At 44.9% G+C, this 19,672-nt stretch overlaps 1 protein-coding gene across 2 annotated transcripts; it reads right to left on the minus strand.

The window, feature by feature from the left end:
• Positions 1-704: 704 nt before the first annotated feature.
• Positions 705-19,271, minus strand: shc2 (SHC (Src homology 2 domain containing) transforming protein 2). Of its 2 annotated transcripts, none has more exons than XM_077024530.1 (13): positions 16,040-19,271; positions 13,595-13,665; positions 11,501-11,561; positions 11,295-11,414; positions 10,993-11,046; positions 10,761-10,812; positions 10,456-10,582; positions 9,603-9,780; positions 8,527-8,620; positions 5,333-5,470; positions 4,742-5,031; positions 4,140-4,296; positions 705-4,007 (listed from the first exon to the last, which is right to left on the minus strand). In XM_077024530.1, exons 1-12 carry the CDS (start codon positions 16,733-16,735, stop codon positions 4,168-4,170), a joined length of 2,010 nt encoding a protein of 669 aa, XP_076880645.1. In that variant the 5' UTR covers positions 16,736-19,271; the 3' UTR covers positions 705-4,007; positions 4,140-4,167. The 2 variants fall into 2 exon arrangements, with proteins under 2 accessions (XP_076880645.1, XP_076880644.1); XM_077024529.1 differs by having other exon boundaries at positions 5,333-5,500; positions 16,040-19,270.
• Between the last annotated feature and the right edge of the window lie 401 nt (positions 19,272-19,672).

The raw sequence follows: 19,672 nt of genomic DNA on the forward strand, positions 1-19,672 counted from the left end.
CAAACACACACTTGTGATTACTAGGCAGCTGTGGTGCACACATGCCCATGTTGCAGTGATTGTAGGTTGGGTTGATTCTAGGTTGGGATGTCAGGGTTGTGGTGATGTGGGCGGGGTTTGTGTGCGGGAGGAAATCTCACATCAGAGAGCCCTCCCCACGTCAGCCTGGGAGCACTTATCAAAACCCTCATCAGGAGATTTTGCGTACAGTTGCAACACACACTTTCAAGTCAAACACGAAGTTAGTGATTCCAGGAACTATAGTGTTGCTCTTTGGGAGGAGCCGTAAAAGTGTGGAGCAGAGCAAAACAGTGAATCATATCTCAGTATGTTTCTTTTTTCAATTTAAAACGCCAGCTTTGCACGCTGACAAAAATGTGCACATCCGCAGTGGCTGATATTTATCAAAAACCTCAAGCCAAACCAGCGAAACGCCCCCGACACCCTCTGGATCAGACGACGCACTTTGCGGTGCTGCTCATGTTTTGCTGAAAAGGTATCAAAGGTGCCGTGGATATGCTACTAGAGCCGTCTGAATAGACTTCTTTAATACTGCCGACTGGTTATTGGATTTTCAAAGGGAAGTAAAATTCAATTCTGCTCCATTTACTTTAAGGTTTTCTGTGATCAATGTGTGATATTGGAGAAAACACTTGAATAAAAGGGCGTGAAGTATCAATCCTCCTAGTGGGTAACCCGAGGAATTACAATAGTATAATCCTTTTATTATATTTTGCTCTGATTTTAGGATTAAGTACAGCATGCCCTACAAAAAACAACAAGCAGAAAAATCTTTTTTAAAATGGTAGAATTTTAGTAACTCAGTAACTGAGAAGTTCAATAACATCCCATAAAGGGGATCATCGATTAATTTAAACTTTAAACTTCACCTTCGGGTAGTTAGGAATAAATTATAATTTGCCCAAATTGATCATTTGAAAATACAAAAGTAAAAATCAAATACAATAACAAAATGTTTTGTACAGTGTCACTGGCTGACCCACAATGTTGAGGTTACTACTATGAACTACTGTGGTTAATACTTTCTGATCGCTAATGGAATTCGAACAAATCTGCATTTATGCAGAACTGCATATAGAACACTAAAGTGAACCATTTCCCTAGGTCCTTAGATCTGTTTTCAATTTTATTCTTAAAAAAAAAAACCCAGTGCTATTTCTGGCCACAGATGATATTTCGAGCAGTCTGGTACATCTGGTAGACCCCCACAGTCGCAGCGGCCACCTTGAAATCAGCGTGATCTTCCCTGTGATTCCTGTGACTGATTCTTTTGCAGCATGAGGGGAGTTCACGTAAAAAGCCAAAGCCACCTGGCATTGGGACATCAGCGTCTCTGGACCAACTAGGAACTGAAACTCAGTGCAAACTACAAATGACAAAATTTGAAGAAAATAACTTTGAGAACATATTTTATAGTGATTTGCTGTCTTGGCCCACCCTAAATAATAGTATTTATGAAAATCCATATTGTTAGCTCCTTATAAGAATGTAGACTTTTGGGACTATATATATATATATATATATTAGTGGTGGGACTTTAACGCGTTAATTTCGATTAATTAATTACAGGAAAATTAACGCACTAAAAAAATTAACGCATTTTAACGCATTTAACGGACGAGACACTTTTGCACCGTGGAATGTTTCTCAGTGCACGAGTTCCAGACATACAGATTATATGGACGCACAATAAGATCATGATGGATATGACGGAAGAGGCTACGCTGGTGGATGGGAAATTTAAATATAAACTTCCAGATGGAAGTAGGCTACAAACAAAAATTGTGTTATTTACACTTTATGTAGGAAGGAGTTCGCTTATCACAGGAGCACTTCCACCCTTCGTTACCACCTCAACGCAAAACATGTTGCGGCTAAAGCTGGGCGTACACTGTGCGATATTTTAAATTGTGTACTCAGCTCCAGCTCAAACTGTACGACTAAATCGCAGGGAGAGTCGGCTCGTGGAGCTGCTTCAACAGTGCGATACTCTCACGAGGAGCGATTTGAATTTCAAACATGTTTGATGTTCTTGCGACGCTGCGATTTCTGATCGGGAGTTGTGAATCGCTCCTCGTATACCTGTGTAAACTATACGATGCACGACACGCGATTGAGCCGAAACGAGTGAAAAATCGGCTGAAAATGGGCCAAAAATCGCACAGTGTACGCCCAGCTTAACGCGCAGGTCAGTAATGATAACTTAGCTGCTAAATGTATTCCTAGTACGATAGGGTGACCAAACGTCCGTAATTCACATCCTGTGAGGAAATGTCCTGGTTTTTAAATTACCTTCATTGGACCATTAAGACTGGATTAAACTTTCGCGAGTGGCCGTAGCGCGCGACTCCGCACGCGTTTATACATGACGCGTCACATTATTTGTGTTGTCCGCTCTCAGTGGTCGAAGATAAATGCTTACAAGAAGCGCTGCACATTGCGTCAACTGATGCAAGTTACGAACTACCGTCCAGGGGTGAGTTTCCCAAAACGTTCTTAGCGCCAAGTACTTCTTAACCTCGTACGTAAGAACAAGGTGACGTAGTACTTGGCACTAAGAACGTTTTGGGAAACTCACCCCAGAAAGACAATGTCGAAGAAAATCCAGCAGCTGTATGATGAGGAAAGAATTAAAACAGGTTATTGTGAAGAGTGCCACAAATGTGGTTCTGACTGGGGATCACTGGACCTCTGTTAGCAACAAGAATGATCTTGGTGTGACAGCTCATATTATAGATGATGAATGGAAGATCCAGTCATTTGCTTTGAGCATGCAGAAGACCACTTCTAGGCACTATGGAGATGCCTGTGGCAGAAGCCTGGGAAATTAAAGAAATTGCTAAAATGCTATTAAAAAACATCTTCTGATTTACTTCAATTCTTCCAATATCCTGAGCAAAACTCCTAAAATTAAACATTTTTGATCAGAATTTCCAATGTTCTGAACTGTTTTCTGCACACTACACATATATTGGTCTGTGTAGTAGACTGGTGGAACAAGATGTTGAAGTTTATGATTATGTTCATTGATTCATTCATCATTCAAACTTAAATTAATATTTCTCATGTTAAATACTGAAATGCGATTAAAATGCGATTAATTTCGATTAATTAATTACAAAGCTTCCGATTAATTCGATTAATTTTTTTAATCGCGTCCCACCCCTAATATATATATACTTGGCTGCATAAAATGTAAGCATGACATAGATTTGGTCAGTTATTTTATACAGTAATAAAAAAAAACTCATATGAATAATATGCCCACAGTATGCATTATGCCGGTCTGCTATGTAAAATTTGATAACAAAATTGCTATAATGATTGTTATTTGTTTCATTTTGTTTTTGTTTACCTTTACATAAGCATGACCTAGCATTTGGTCCTGAGGTGTAATAATAAATTAAATATGTATTTGATATGATTGCATAAGACAGGCTTGAACATCATTAAGCTTATGAACCTTCATATGTCCACATAATGTCCATATGAAATACTGCATCCTGAGAACAAATCACATACAACATTTTTATGCACAACAAGAATCTTGTGCCCACATCCCATAATACCTTGACTCCAGAATCGACTGAATACATCTGACAGACATAATGCAAAGTCGACACGCTGATCATAAAGCCGGCAAGCATAATCACTGATTGTTCACATTTTTTAAACAGGCAACTGGAATTACACCTCTTTGGATCAGCGCAGAGTAAAATCAGAATTGGGAGTTCCAATTTTACACATCTCCGTCTTGGGTAAAGCACAGCTGACTTCCGTTCAGAGCGTCACGTTCAGGAAGCTGTCTGACCAGCTCAGGGTTTGTCAGCATGGCCTGAACAGGAGGGCATGCTGGAAGTTGTAGTTTAATTCCCACATCTGTAGTTCAACACATCCAGTGCATCCAATGGAAGCCAAGAATCCACGTTTAAGGCAAAAGTGTGTGGACCCTGGAGCCCGGCTGCACAGAATCAGGCCATTAAAACCTGCAAGGGAATAAAACCACATTATCTGCTTATATGCGCATTTTCATTATATCAAGGCAAGTGATGCAACCTCCATCACTCCTTTATTGAGCTGATCGTCTTTTTAAGTGCCGTGACCATATGCGTCCTTACCCTTCTCTGTGTGTTCTGCAGGTTGCGATCACTGTTTCCTGCACACCACCTGCTGAAGGTGGAGCTCACTCTCTGCTGCTACGATGGGCTGCTTGTTGCTCAGGTGGTAGTTGATCAGGTGACCGATGCTGTCAAAGAGCATGTCTTTGGTCCGCACCTGACAGACAGGAAGAAATCAGTACATGCACAATATGTATGGGGAGTCCACACTCCATGAATACAAGTCCATATTGTCGTATCTGGTCATTTACTTTCTTCGATCTCAAGTTCGTTAACAGTAAATGTTTTGTTTCGATGAGATGTACCCTTGCTGTAAGTTGAGCTTTACACAGTAGGACTCTCCATGCATAGGAACTGGTTTAAAATTGGGGCCTACATGATAAATGACCACTGACCCCTGGACAACATCTCCCCTTGATGAATAAATCACACCATGTTCCCTGGTTCCACTACCTATAGTGATTCCTCAAGCAGATGGACTCATTTATAAACCTTAGACCTAGATGGCCCTTGAGCTGGTCACCCCATGACCTCATTACCAAAACGGGTCCTCTACGTAACCCCCTCATCCATGCCCCCTGACTTATGACCTATGAACTCACCACCCCCTCTGGGTCGACCAGGAGCAGGTGCTTGGGCAGGCCGCAGTGCATCCCCGTCAGTACGTACTGGCCCGGGTTTGTGGCGCTATCGCGCACCAGGAAGTCCCCGTCGCGGGCCAGCAGCTTCTCGGCGTCCCGCCGGCTCATTCGGCCGTGATACCAGGCCTCGTGGCGGAGCTGGTCCTCGGTGGGGGCGACTGGAGCCCGGCGCCGGGGCGGGCTGGGCCACTGGTCCTCCAGCACGCACACGCCGCCGGCCTCGTGCAGACGCAAGGCGTCCTCAAACGGCCCTGCGTACAGTGCAGCACAGACAAACCCAACATGAGCTGCGTCGCGAGTCCGAACACGGAGCTCGGGGGACACGCTGTTTGATAGAATGTATTGAAGCTTAATAAAGAGAGACGTTCTTTTGATGGTAAGTACCTTACCGCATGCAACAAAAGCTACAAAATCAACAACTCTTTAAAATGGAAAAACAGGTTGGGTCACTCAACCAGTGAAGACGCAGCACAACCAACTCATAGGGGCTGCAGGCCCTAGATTAAAGGTCCAACATCACCCTGCTGTGAGACTTTGGTCTAGCCCACTTACTCATGTCAAAGATGTCTTTCTTGGGGCTCTCTGCCCTGCACCCTCCCTGGGCAGCCGCGGACGGCTCCATGCTGTCCAGGTTCTGAGTGTTGACGTACAGGTGCTCCTCATAGTCCCGGCTACCTGGGGGATGCCCATCTGTTTGCAAATACCCATCAGACGTCAAATCTGGCAGAAAAATACAGTCATTCATTCATAATCAACACGTGGGATTATAGCGCATATGATTATACTGCATGATATAGTAATAGTAACAGTATCTTTATATAAGCGGTATAACATGGTCAACTGAGGATAATTTGGAAAGAAGTAATAATTTTTTCAAGCTTTTAAGTACAGGTGACAGTTACCGATAGATCATATTGCAGTGGCACACACTAGATTGCTAGCAAACAGAACACTTTTTCATTTGTTAAATTACCAAAACATCCAAAAGGGTAACAACATGCAGTATGTTAGTGTCAGACACGAACGTCACCCTCAACATGCAGTATGTTAGTGTCAGACGTGTCACCCTCAACATGCAGTATGTTAGTGTCAGACGCGTCACCCTCAACATGCAGTATGTTAGTGTCAGACGCGTCACCCTCAACATGCAGTATGTTAGTGTCAGACACGAACATCACCCTCAACATGCAGTATGTTAGTGTCAGACGTGTCACCCTCAACATGCAGTATGTTAGTGTCAGACGCGTCATCCTCAACATGCAGTATGTTAGTATCAGACGCGTCACCCTCAACATGTAGTATGTTAGTGTCAGACACAAACGTCACCCTCAACATGCAGTATGTTAGTGTCAGACATGTCACCCTCGACATGCAGTATGTTAGTGTCAGACATGAACGTCACCCTTGACATGCAGTATGTTAGTGTCAGACATGAACGTCACCCTCGACATGCAGTATGTTAGTGTCAGACATGTCACCCTCGACATGAACGTCACCCTCGACATGCAGTATGTTAGTGTCAGACACGAACGTCACCCTCGACATGCAGTATGTTAGTGTCAGACACATCACCCTCGACATGCAGTATGTTAGTGTCAGACACATCACCCTCGACATGCAGTATGTTAGTGTCAGACATGAACATCACCCTCGACATGCAGTATGTTAGTGTCAGACACGAACGTCACCCTCGACATGCAGTATGTTAGTGTCAGACGTGTCACCCTCGACATGCAGTATGTTAGTGTCAGACACGTCACCCTTGACATGCAGTATGTTAGTGTCAGACGTGTCACCCTCGACATGCAGTATATTAATGTCAGACACGAACGTCACCCTCGACATGCAGTATGTTAGTGTCAGACACGAACGTCACCCTCGACATGCAGTATGTTAGTGTCAGACACGAACGTCACCCTCGACATGCAGTATGTTAGTGTCAGACGTGTCACCCTCGACATGCAGTATGTTAGTGTCAGACACGTCACCCTCGACATGCAGTATGTTAGTGTCAGACATGTCACCCTTGACATGCAGTATGTTAGTGTCAGACGTGTCACCATCGACATGCAGTATATTAGTGTCAGACACGAACGTCACCCTCGACATGCAGTATGTTAGTGTCAGACACAAACATCACCCTCGACATGCAGTATGTTAGTGTCAGACGCGTCAACCTCAACATGCAGTATGTTAGTGTCAGACACGAACATCACCCTCAACATGCAGTATGTTAGTGTCAGACATGTCATCCTCAACATGCAGTATGTTAGTGTCAGACACGTCACCCTCGACATGCAGTATGTTAGTGTTAGACGCGTCACCCTCAACATGCAGTATGTTAGTGTCAGACGCGTCACCCTCAACATGCAGTATGTTAGTGTCAGACATGTCACCCTCAACATGCAGTATGTTAGTGTCAGACATGACCGTCACCCTCGACATGCAGTATGTTAGTGTCAGACACGAACGTCACAGACATGTCACCCTCAACATGCAGTATGTTAGTGTCAGACGCGTCAACCTCAACATGCAGTATGTTAGTGTCAGACACGAACATCACCCTCGACATGCAGTATGTTAGTGTCAGACGCGAACGTCACCCTCAACATGCAGTATGTTTGTGTCAGACACGAACGTCACCCTCGACATGCAGTATGTTAGTGTCAGACGCGTCACCCTCAACATGCAGTATGTTAGTGTCAGACATGAACGTCACCCTCAACATGCAGTATGTTAGTTTCAGACACGAACATCACCCTCAACATGCAGTATGTTAGTGTCAGACATGTCACCCTCAACATGCAGTATGTTAGTGTCAGACATGTCACCCTCAACATGCAGTATGTTAGTGTTAGACACGTCACCCTCAACATGCAGTATGTTAGTGTCAGACACGAACATCACCCTCAACATGCAGTATGTTAGTGTCAGACATGTCACCCTCAACATGCAGTATGTTAGTGTCAGACATGTCACCCTCGACATGCAGTATGTTAGTGTCAGACGCGTCACCCTCAACATGCAGTATGTTAGTGTCAGACACGAAAGTTACCCTCAACATGCAGTATGTTAGTGTCAGACGTCACCCTCAACATGCAGTATGTTAGTGTCAGACACAAACGTCACCCTTGACATGCAGTATGTTAGTGTCAGACATGTCACCCTCAACATGCAGTATGTTAGTGTCAGACACGTCACCCTCAACATGCAGTATGTTAGTGTCAGACGCGTCACCCTCAACATGTAGTATGTTAGTGTCAGACGCGTCACCGTCAACATGCAGTATGTTAGTGTCAGACGCGTCACTCTCAACATGTAGTATGTTAGTGTCAGACGCGTCACCCTCAACATGCAGTATGTTAGTGTCAGACACAAACGTCACCTTCGACATGCAGTATGTTAGTGTCAGACACGTCACCCTCGACATGCAATATGTTAATATCAGACGCGTCACCCTCAACATGTAGTATGTTAGTGTCAGACGCGTCACCCTCAACATGCAGTATGTTAGTGTCAGACGCGTCACCCTCAACATGCAGTATGTTAGTATCAGACGCGTCACCCTCAACATGTAGTATGTTAGTGTCAGACGCGTCACCCTCAACATGCAGTATGTTAGTGTCAGACGCGTCACCCTCAACATGCAGTATGTTAGTATCAGACGCGTCACCCTCAACATGTAGTATGTTAGTGTCAGACGCGTCACCCTCAACATGCAGTATGTTAGTGTCAGACGTTCTCACTTGAGCTGCTGCTGTCCTCTGTGTCCCAGTGCACTTCGTAGCACAGCTGAGTAGCAGGAGCTGTGGAGGCGTCTCTCCGTGTAACAGAGCCAGCCTGAAAACACAGCTCCCCATTTAGTTCACTCCACTCCATGACCGGCACAGACTGGTTTAAAACTGGATCTGGCTGGTTCCAGACCTGCTAGTTAACTAGGACGGTGCAGAGGGCCTAACCTTGTATGACTATAATTTTTCATGCACCAGAACCTCTTTCTGCTCGATGATACACAACAACAAATATAGCTGCCTGCTCGCCCATTTCAATCGAATACATTCTAATTCCTGCATTAGTTTGAATGAACTCATATAAATGTCATGTAAATAGACTTCAGGTTATAAGTGAATCCAGCTACAGCAATAAAACAGCATTAGGAGTGTCTTGTCATTTTGCATCAGAGCTGAAATAAGCATTAGGCTTGTGAGAGCAGGGCAGACCCAGCAGGGCAGACCCAGCTCTGTCCGGGTTCACCTCTGAGCCTGTGGCTACAGGCTTACCGAAAGCTCTTAGAAAAATGAAGAGTTGATGGATGACTTCACTTGCCAAGATAGTAAAGAGGCACAGCTCATAATTCAGTTCATTTCACACATTAATTATGAAGGAATCACCAATATGGATTATGAGAATATTACCTCATAAAATTGAGCTTCGCTAATCTGCTCTGCTGATGATTGTTTTTAAAGGTTGATTGATGGCGGCATCAGGATTTTAGGGAGGTTTGGTAATGCGTGATCAGCTCCTAGCTGCTAAACTGAATTGGCCAGAGAACAAAGAGTCTATATGCCCGGCTCTCTACCAGAGCTCTCATTCACAGCTCTGGGAACCCACTGCCTGACACAACTTAGCATTTTTCCTGCTGACACACCCAGTTTAGCTCACTAGCCCACTTGTAAGTGCACAAGGGTCAAACATTATGAAGTGGTCCAGCCCAGTGGAGGGCAGGACAGTGGAGTCCAGGACTGTTTTGTTTTGATTATTACATTGATGATTATTTTCTTGATGGTGGTGGGCTTCTCACCAGATCACACGGGTCGCTTACCTGCGCCGTCCTGCCGTGTGGTAGGCTGTGGGCGTGGCCCAACAAGGCTTGTGGGGGCTTCAGCCTGGAGTCCACCACCCCCCCCAGTGGGGGCTCTTTCCCAGGGATGCTGTTATAGTAATCGTGCCCTGATGTCTCCTCCTCATCTCCCCATGCTGACTCCTCCACTCGGATATTCCTGATTAACACACTCAGGCGTATCAAATAACCAATAACATGCAAAACAGCAGCTGTTTGCTTAATCGTTATAAAGATCGTATCTATCCATACATAAAATATTACTAACAATGTGATTAATATATTATTAATAATGTTATAATAATAGATAGTACAGTTGTCACCAGACAAAACATGCTATGGGTTATATAGCACTCTAAATAGACAGAACATTATCACATCTAATAAAGCTATTGTGGTTGCTAGAAATATTGCTTATTGCCAGAGGAAGCAGCAGAACTCTGAAATGCAGAGGTCAGTAACTGAAGCCGTTTTGTCTGCTCTGAAACAGACATAACATTGGACAGGCTTTCAGCTCCTGAGAGCCAATGAAATGGATTTAAATAATGCCCTCACCCAATCAGGATGCCAATAGGAAACCTGATCACTGTGCTTCCATTTTCCACCATTCGGAAGTCCAAGCGATCAATATACTGTATATATATATATATACATTATATATATACGTGTGTGTGTGTGTGTGTGTGTGTGTGTGTGTGTGTACACATACACATTATATATATACACGTGTGTGTGTGTGTGTGTGTCTGTGTGTGTGTGTGTGTGTGTGTGTGTGTGTGTGTGTGTGTGTGTTGTATTGGTGTTGTATTGGTTATATCGAAGAGCAGTCACTCACCTGTCCAGGCTGGGAATGACCTTGGGTGGACTGTGCAGGTACTGTTTGAACTGCAGCTCAAAGGCCTGGCCGATGGTGCTGATGACACTCTGCGCCAGGCCATCACTGCACTCCAGGATGTGACACGCTACAGGGGAGAGAGTGAAGCCAGACCTTAAACACTGGCGCAATCACGCAGAGGAACGCCAAAGGCATGACTAATGGATGGCAGATTATGCAATATCTTGATCGATTACAGGTCACACTGGATAATCCTTCTCCTTAGTAACTGAAACTGTAGCTAATGCTAAAAAACTGATCAATACCTCTTTGATTGACAGGATCTTTGGCCACATATGCAACATAATCGGGCGTATCCTGAAGAACAGAATAAAAGAAATCCATTTTGCTGTGTTCACAGCCCAAATTGTACAAACATCTCAAATTTAAGCGAAGCTGGCAGCTGTTGGTGGCAGTAGGCAGTGGAAAATGCGGAGAAAATGGATCTGGAGCTGTTCGGAGACGCAGTAGGACGGGGAGAGATTTCTCAGGTCTCACCGTGTCTCCTCCTGAAGCAAACGAGATGGACTGCATAGGGTGATGCGCAATCACCTGGGAGGAGAGTGAGAGAGGAAGAGAGAAGAGGCGAGAGAGGGTGATAGTGAAATTAATATAATATAATATAATATTGCTTCTCCTGTTCTGCAGAATTTTTGACACAGGCTGCTTAGCTGACTACTTCAACATGCTATTTTTCACAGGGTTCTGTCCTCTGAATTGTTTACGTTATATTGCTCTATACAGTCCAGTTGACAGGGAAGAGCATGTGTCTCCCATGCGCACCAGCGTGTGGTTCTGACCTGCCGGGTCGTGGGCACAAGCAAATTCAGGCCCTCAATAGAGATGTTGACAGCAATGCTCATTCCAGCGAAACGCAAGTTACTCTTCCCCATGATGGCTTGGAGGGCCTTGTTGGCAGTCTAGAGCAGATGGGAAACAGATTTGCTTCATACCCGCGACTACATGAGGATATTACCATAAACACTGCTCCATTATCAGACCTCACCTTCTTTTTCCAAGCACCCTTTCCTCCTGGAACAGCTTCACACAGCCTATTGATAGCCTCCCTGAACACACACACACACACACACTGAGTCAGTTGCGTGTTGGTCAGTCTTGACTTGCTTCATCTTCATGAAGTAACTTCTTGCTGCAATATCTTGAGTTCTGTATTTCGTAAGACCAAATTGTCTAATCCAGTTTTGTTCTGCTTTACCCAGGTGCATTTATGCTGACTATACGTGTACATATTTACAAACCTGACTAGGGAACCTGACTCTAAGGCTAGAATATTGACTAGAAGGCAAGCATATTGATAGGTTCATCCAGTCCCTCCATCAGTCTGAACAAGGAAGACAGCCTCTCTCAGAACAATGCAGCACTATTTACACACACTCTATTTACATTCCTGTTGCAATTAAATACATTTCCACATTCGACATTTAGACTTAATAAAAGTGAAGTAACACTGAGTACCCAAAGACTGTGAAATAATATTTGTATGAATTTCGTCATTCATCCACATAGAGCTAGGTTTGTAGAGGGTTTTTTTCATGCCTCAAGTCACCAACACACACATAGAAAAGCGTCGACATCCAGTCTAACCAGCTCTAGACGGTGTGAGTTCTAGACGGTGTGAGTTCTAGGTCCCCGTGAGGTTCTACCACCTTCAGGCACTGGAGCTAAGCCCAGTAGGTGATACAGTTCATTTGTTGTGCTACAAGCACACCCCTTACCGATCTCACTTTCAGCTCGAGCGGAGCAAAGCCATAAACTAGCACGTGTTCTCAACTTCTTTGAAGGCCTGTTTGAGATTCTGTTTGATTTAAAGCTCCATGCCATCTTTCTTTAATAACGATGTTATATTGTAGAAGAGGGCTCTAGTCAGTCAGTAGCATGTTTTGCAACTGAGCGTCAGGACTACTGGGTCTTTGCCAGCTGGCTAAATGTCTGCTCAAAGAACCTGGTGCCTATCAGATAGCTCATTAAACTTTTAAAGGTGGCAACTGTCCCAACGAAAGGACTTTTGAAAGATTTGTTTCTATAAAGTAATTTGTGCTGGCTAATTGCCAAAGAGCTGGGAGATGTGTGGCTGCAAAGAGCCTGGAACCCAGAGAGGGTCTGTGTGGGTGAATTCAAAGCTGGGTATGTGTGTACACATGCACGTGAGGCGTGCGATTCCATTCGTGTTTTTGGTCACGTGTGTTATTGTGTGTGTCACGGCGCACGTTTCCTTGCTGCAGTGTCCCTGTTTGTCATACAGAAAATGTGCGCTGCCTCCATGGCGATAACCGGAGTGAGCCCCGCCCCCCGCCATATAAAAGCCATTTATATTCTGCAGCTTTGGCCAAAATGCAAACTGCGAATGACGTCAATGGTTCGGTCACTCCCATTCTTGCCAGCCTGCGTTTATTAGCCCCCCCCCCCCCACCACACATCTCGACCACGTCCCGGCACACTTCTTATCACTCTCTTCGTCTCCTGCACACACGGCACTCCACCCCACGCACTTCATTGTTTCTGACACTCCCCGAGGTGCTCGGGCCCCTGCAGTCTCCAGACATTAACCAGCATCATCAATAATAGAGCTCGGGCCTCATCTGCATGCTCCTGACTGCACTTAAGGATGGCGTGGGCAGGGGGGATCGGGTTACTGACGATCGATGACCAGCCTGGGGGCAAGAAGGCAGGCTGCGCTACTCCCACTGGGGAAAGGACACACACGTGTGCACTCACGCACGGGCTCGTGCTCCCATGGACAGGCAATGGTGTGCATGCGCAAACAGTCATGTGCACACAATGGCAGGCGCACGCATGCATGCGCAGTGCGATCATACCTTCATGCAGAAAGTCACGCACATCTATGTACATGTATACACACATGCATGTGGATACACACAGGTGCAACCTCAAGAACTGTAATTCCACTATTTACGCGTGTTATGCATGCATTTGGGAATAGCCAATATATGCAAAAATGGGTATTTGGCAAAAACCTTTCTTTGGACGATTCCTAAATAAACGTTCAAATAAAGCAGTACAAACCCACAAATCATTAATGGCAGAGAGAGCGAGAGAGAGAGACAACCAATGAACTTACCTCGTCACCTGGGTTCTAGTGGTGAAGTCCAGAGAGCGCATTGATTTGAGCACTTCAATACAGCCCATATACTGAAAAGACATTAAACAAGCAAAACTCTTACCAAATCTCTTATCTCACCCACCCCCGACACAAAAACATGGCGATAAGCTGTAGGCCGCTAACATTATGCATTCGAAATTCCACACCCGCCTGTTGCTTCATCACCACCGTGTAATTACATAAGGGTGTGAAATGCAACTTTGTTCAGTTGCACAGGGTCCGGCTGACAGAGTAATGTGTAAGCTGGGGATGGTAATTACAGTGGCTCTGAAGGATACGCGAGCTAAGCTGAGCTAAAAGCTCCGTGCCTGATGGGTGTGAGGGGGGGCTGCGGGTCTCCTGGGACAGGGAGAGGTGTACACACAGCTAGCCATCTCAATCTGCCCCCGGTGCCTGTACCCGTCTCCCGATCCCTCATTAATCAGTGCAATCATTTTAAGCGGTGGATCTTGGTGCTACGTTTGGGGACGAAGACACGCACAGCGTTCTAATCCATTGGCCGTGGCTAAGGCAGCCTTCACTAAAAAATGCACAAATAAGGCCAAGGTTCAGGACTTACACAGCTACCTAGAAAAATCAGACATACCAAGAGCTAAAATGTAATATATGACAAACCAAGACTCCATTATACTAATAGATATTTTTTGTAGTTTTAACATGGCTTATTATGAATTGTGGCTTATGATTATTGTTATAAAAGGCCTTTACAATGCCATTCTCACAAAGTATACAGTATGTTAATCAGCCTTCTAACAAATGTGGTAATCGATTAGATTCAACAGCATGGTTTCCTAAACACAAGCCCATAACAAATACTCTTTTCCAAATCGTTTGAGCATTTTAATGCAATTAGCATTTGGCAGGAAGGGTTCAGCCCCCAAAACTCTTTGCCTGAAAGCTTTCATTGTCACAGTATTTCCTGCACGAGCAATCACATATCTTCCCTGACTGAGAAAGCTGTAATTTGCTGTTCCAAAAACCGCATCTTTCCAAGAAATTGTCCAAGCACACACAGAAATCAAGCGAGTTTCACTTCAAAACATTGTGCAACCACTTCACTGTGGTCAACTAGTGATACATTGACATACACTAGGTCGTTAGCTTATAAGCTAGGTCATCAACATGTGCTTGGCTTTCTAAATGTTGCTGTAGTGACAAAAAAATAATCTTCCTCTCTAGGTAGATGAGATGGTTGACTTGCATGAGATATTAATTTTAGCATTGTGTGGTCCCATACTGGCTCCTCTATTAGAAGGATGTAGAATATTCTGCTTAACAGAGGTCAGTGTGAATGGCACTCACAACCCACCTACTCTCAAATAGATGAACTACAACAATACATTTTATTTAAAGTAGCATATAAGATTTCTCAGTAGAAAAAGATTTCAGTAATATGGTAATGAGACTACCACTCTCCATACTTGAACACCAGAACTGGAATTCTAACATGGTGCTTAGCTGAAGTAAAGTGACATCTTTGGGCAGATGGTTTTTCTAGCAATTAGGCACTTCTGGATCAGGGACATTGGACGGTGTTAAGCAAGGGAAATCCCATCATTTGGTGTTATGTGACTTAGGATAAGTTTACCAAGAGCCCCAGTAAGGCACCCTGGGTTCCCTGGAACACATGTGATACAAATGACTGTGATTAAATGTAATTCAATAGAGAAATGAATGTGCCTGTGAAATGCAATTAGGAAGCCTGCTCATTCCCAGACTCTCTCTCTCTCTCTCTCTCTCTCTCTCTGTCTCTCTCTCTCTCTCTCTCTCTAAGAAAGAGAGAAAGAGGGACTTAGCACTATGGGTGGGTTGGGCAGAGAGATCACCAACGTCTACGTCAAGCAGTCTGCCACCTAAATAAACCCTTTAGGACCATAAGAGCAGAGTCTATAACAAACATGGCAGAAGCTTTATGTTTCTTTCACTGGATGCTAAGATGCTAAGGGCTCAAAGCTTTTGATTGTTTACCCATGCCCGCATAGCCGTGCTGACGCAACGCCTTTAGCCACACAAAGCAATCCGCCTCAATTCAATTACACATTCTGCCACTTTTCTCAGGCAACGCTGCCTGCACAGACCCAGAATCTCAGCAGCAAACGGCGACTCATTGTTCTTACAATGAAGCCAAGTCTCAAACTGCCTGTTTTAGCTGCCTCGTTTTGATGGCTACGTTCACTGGCAGTTGAACATTTCAAACGCTTTTTACACATGTTTCTTCTGTTCATCAGAATTACGTCCATCACAATGCAATGGCATGGACATAAACACCAACGAGCCATCGCCTTGCTCATCATAGCCAAAGCTGGAAATCGTGCCTTATTAGCAACTCTGCTAAACATGCCCATTTAAAGCCTAAAATATGAGTGGCCTATGTGATTTGGGAATGAGAACTTGGTGACTTACCCTGACGATATAGGAGACCCCTGTGCTGCTGATCTTTTTGTCGGGGTGCAACCAGCCCTGGGAGGGTTTGTGGATGAAGCTGCCCTTTTGGTTGAGCTCCTCTCCGCCCATCCACATGCCCTCCACCCTGGTCCTGCGGTTCATCCCTGTCCGGAAGCTCCCAGAACCCCCCGGGCTCCCCTCCACTGTCCCCACACCCCCAGAGCCTCTGGGACTGGCCGAGCCCACGGCAGCGGCCCTCGGTCTGCTGCCGGCCTGCAAGGAACAGGGACCCACACACCCAGGGTCACAAGAGTTGAGCGCAGCAGCCAGGGTGGCCACAGGACCACCGGCGGCCCCGGCCCCTGACGCCTCGCCCGCGGGGGCCCTGCTGGAGTCCTTGCTGGAGCTGGAACTACTGCTGGAGGAGGTGCTGCGACTCAGCAACGCGTTGGAGAACTTCCACTGGGGCATCTTGGGGATGAGCATGCAGAAGGTGGTGACACCGTCCTGCTCGCCATCCACACCGGGCGAGTCGTCGAGGTCCTGTGCCGGGGGCGGGGGCAGGGTGGTAGGCTCCAGAGGAGGCAGCGGGGCTGGTGAAGCGGCCACCGGCGTGGCCACCACCTTCCCGCTCATGGCTAAGCTCTGGATCAGGTCGTCGGAGGAGGTCACAGAGTCGTTGCGGAAGCGGCCATACTTGGGCTTAAGTAGCATGCCCGGAGAGGCAGCCCGAAACACGGTGGGCAAAGGGGAGGGGAGGCGATCTCTGCCACGGGACGAGGGGGAAAGGGGGAAGGGGGAAAGGGGGAAGGAGAAACACGATGGGGAGGATGGGAAATCCACGCGGATCCTCCGGGAAGCCTCCTTTCTGGGGCTGGTGCAGTGCTGTGTTCTCCCCTCTTCTGTGCACACACGCGCTCTCCCTCACACTCTCCTTCCCCTGTCCTTCTGTTTGCTCAGTGACTGCTGGCCCTCTCCCTTCGTGTGGCTCAGCTACTCCCCCCTTCTCTCTCTCTCTCTCTCTCTCTCTCTCTCTCTCCCTCTCTCTCTCGGTGATGTCATGATGTTATTGCACTTCTATCAGCCCTGCCCAGTTGCTCTCAGACACCATTAGCTAACGCATCTGCCTGAGCACCTCCTCCCCGCATCACATCACACACACACACACACACACACAAACACACAAGAACACACGTGCACACACTCACACACTCTCGCGAATAACAGTACAGTGAAACAAAGAACAATCTAGCTAATCTACAAATTGCACATCAATGACCAGTACAGATTCAGATTTCTAAGAAACTGCAGGATTTCTCCTCAACATTTGAACCTTAAAACACAATCGGCAACAAAAATAACAGTCTGGACGAAAGCTCACTGCTAGGATGTTTTTTTTTATACATTCATGATCGGGAAGCCTGTCTGTGAACTACATGACAGCATGACAGTTTATTCCAAGATGTAAAATCCCACCTCCATAAAGCAGAACTAAACCCAGTCTCCTTAGAGGGGTGAAAGTACCTTAATTCGCTTCATGCTGTTTTCCCACTACTGATCTTCTCTCATTACTTTGCACGCATGCTCAAACAGGCATTATTATGTCATTTTCATCCTTTTCTGGAGACTGTTGCATGTACGGCCGGTTGCTTATTTTGCATGCGCCTCTTCCTCTGCACGTGACATCACTTGAGCACACGTTAGTGCTCCTCTCCACGATGTTAAGAATTGGACAGCAAACAGGAAACACATCTTTGCTACACACTACTAGTGATTTCTGTGTCAGAGAGAGAGAGACCGTGAACACTTTCTGCGTTCACCTCCATTATGCGGATCTTCAGAGATCTCTTCAATATACGTTGAAAACCATTATTATTCTTTGCATCAATTTACATTTCAATCATTAGTATCACAGTGAGTATGGGAAGCATACCCATGACTGCAGCCATGTTTAATTAGTAAGAGTACTATCTTTGTCTCTCTCTCGCTTCTAATTTTATCTTTGCAGTAAAGGAAACGGCAAAATAAAGTGAACGCGTCACCTAAGACGATTTACAACCAGGAAAAGAAGCACTTATTTCCATCTCTCGTTTCACCTCAGTTTCCCTGCGAATGGGTAACCCTGGAATGTGCTCAAGGATTATTTTAGGATTATAGAATTAGGACTGAGGAGAATACGGGTAGATCTGAATATTCAGCAGGCAACATGTGTACCGGGAGGCTAGTGAGTTTGTAGCATTGCAACCAGTAGCGTAGGTTTCATTTCAATTTCGGGACACCTTATATGAGTAGTGTGAACAGGAATTATTGGGGCAACACTTCCCGTAGTCTCCGTCCCATAAAAAATACAGATTGAACAGTAGATCTAAACACTTGTTATATAAGAGATACAAGATATGACAACAAGAACATTTGTGATATTAAACAGTGCTTTATACTGCAAGATGTCAACCCGTACATGCTTTCAATGTCATAATAATGAATTAAGCAACAGTCGAAAGTTATATATAATTTCAATCAATTTTCAAATTAGAGGGAAAGCACAGGGGACCACCACGACATAAAAACGTTTTTATGAAAATGTTTTTATAAAGACTTTTCTTTCACAGAAGAACAACTTACCTAAGCAGTTAAGGAAGAGATTAAAGGCGATCTTTAAAAAACTGCACTGTAACCTAGATTTGAGTAGTAGCACTGTAACCTACATTTTGTTGCTAAGAGAAAAAGCATTAATCTTTATTTAGCATTGATATGTATTCAATGTGAAACATTAAACTTTGTTGAACTTACCTAGATTACTATTATTAGCAGGTCAGGTTCAAAAAGCAGTGCCGTCACACCAGAAAATTTTATGCTGCATATTTTATGTAGCTTAGAATTGATCAACATACCAATGGGAGTTAGAGAATGCAGATGACTGAAACCACAGTTTATCCTGTTGCATGTTCCTTTTTCACACACACACACACACACACACACACACACACACACACACACACACACACACACACACACACACACACACACACACACACCATACACCATACACACACCACTCACCCACACCCCATACAAACCCCATACACAACACTCACACACACATACACCACACACACACACACACACACCACTCACACACCTTACGCACACACATGCGCACACACAGACAAATGCATACACACACACACCCACGCTGGCACAAAACACACTCTCTTTCCATGAAATGTCCAACCACGATGTTTGAATTAGGGGGCATGATGAATTCAGTGGTTACTATTAAATCAAACAAGGAGAAGTCAATATTTGCATAGTTGCAAAATGGACAAACAACGTATCTGTGTAACTTTGCTCAGGTTTAGTAGACGTTTTCTTATGTGTACAGCTCAAGAAAAGAATAACTAAAAATATTTATTGGCAAGGGGTGGTTATATGCCCATTATATAGTTCCTCTGATTGATAATCTTACAGTAAACACAGTAAAATTCTCTTGGCAAAAGTTACAATTGCAGGGAATTTGGGTGACTGAACAGTTTAGATGTCTGAGCCACAAGTTAAAACAGTCCACTATGTGGACCCTATGACATGCACTAATACGGTGTTGAGAATTACTTTATTATGATGATGAATTTGTCAGGTGCAACATCGCATAAG

The sequence above is a fragment of the Brachyhypopomus gauderio genome, chromosome 12 (genome assembly GCF_052324685.1).
Source record: "Brachyhypopomus gauderio isolate BG-103 chromosome 12, BGAUD_0.2, whole genome shotgun sequence".
Lineage (NCBI taxonomy): Eukaryota > Metazoa > Chordata > Actinopteri > Gymnotiformes > Hypopomidae > Brachyhypopomus > Brachyhypopomus gauderio.

Bases quoted from the DNA above. Each gene is read 5' to 3' on its own strand.
- shc2 (XM_077024529.1), bottom strand. From the start codon at position 16,735: ATGCTACTTAAGCCCAAGTATGGCCGCTTCCGCAACGACTCTGTGACC. The intron at 11,562-13,594 runs GTAAGTTCATTG...GTGTGTGTTCAG, and splicing joins ACTAGAACCCAGGTGACGAG to GGAGGCTATCAATAGGCTGT. The intron at 9,781-10,455 runs GTGAGTGACTGC...TGTGTTAATCAG, and splicing joins GTCATTCCCAGCCTGGACAG to GAATATCCGAGTGGAGGAGT.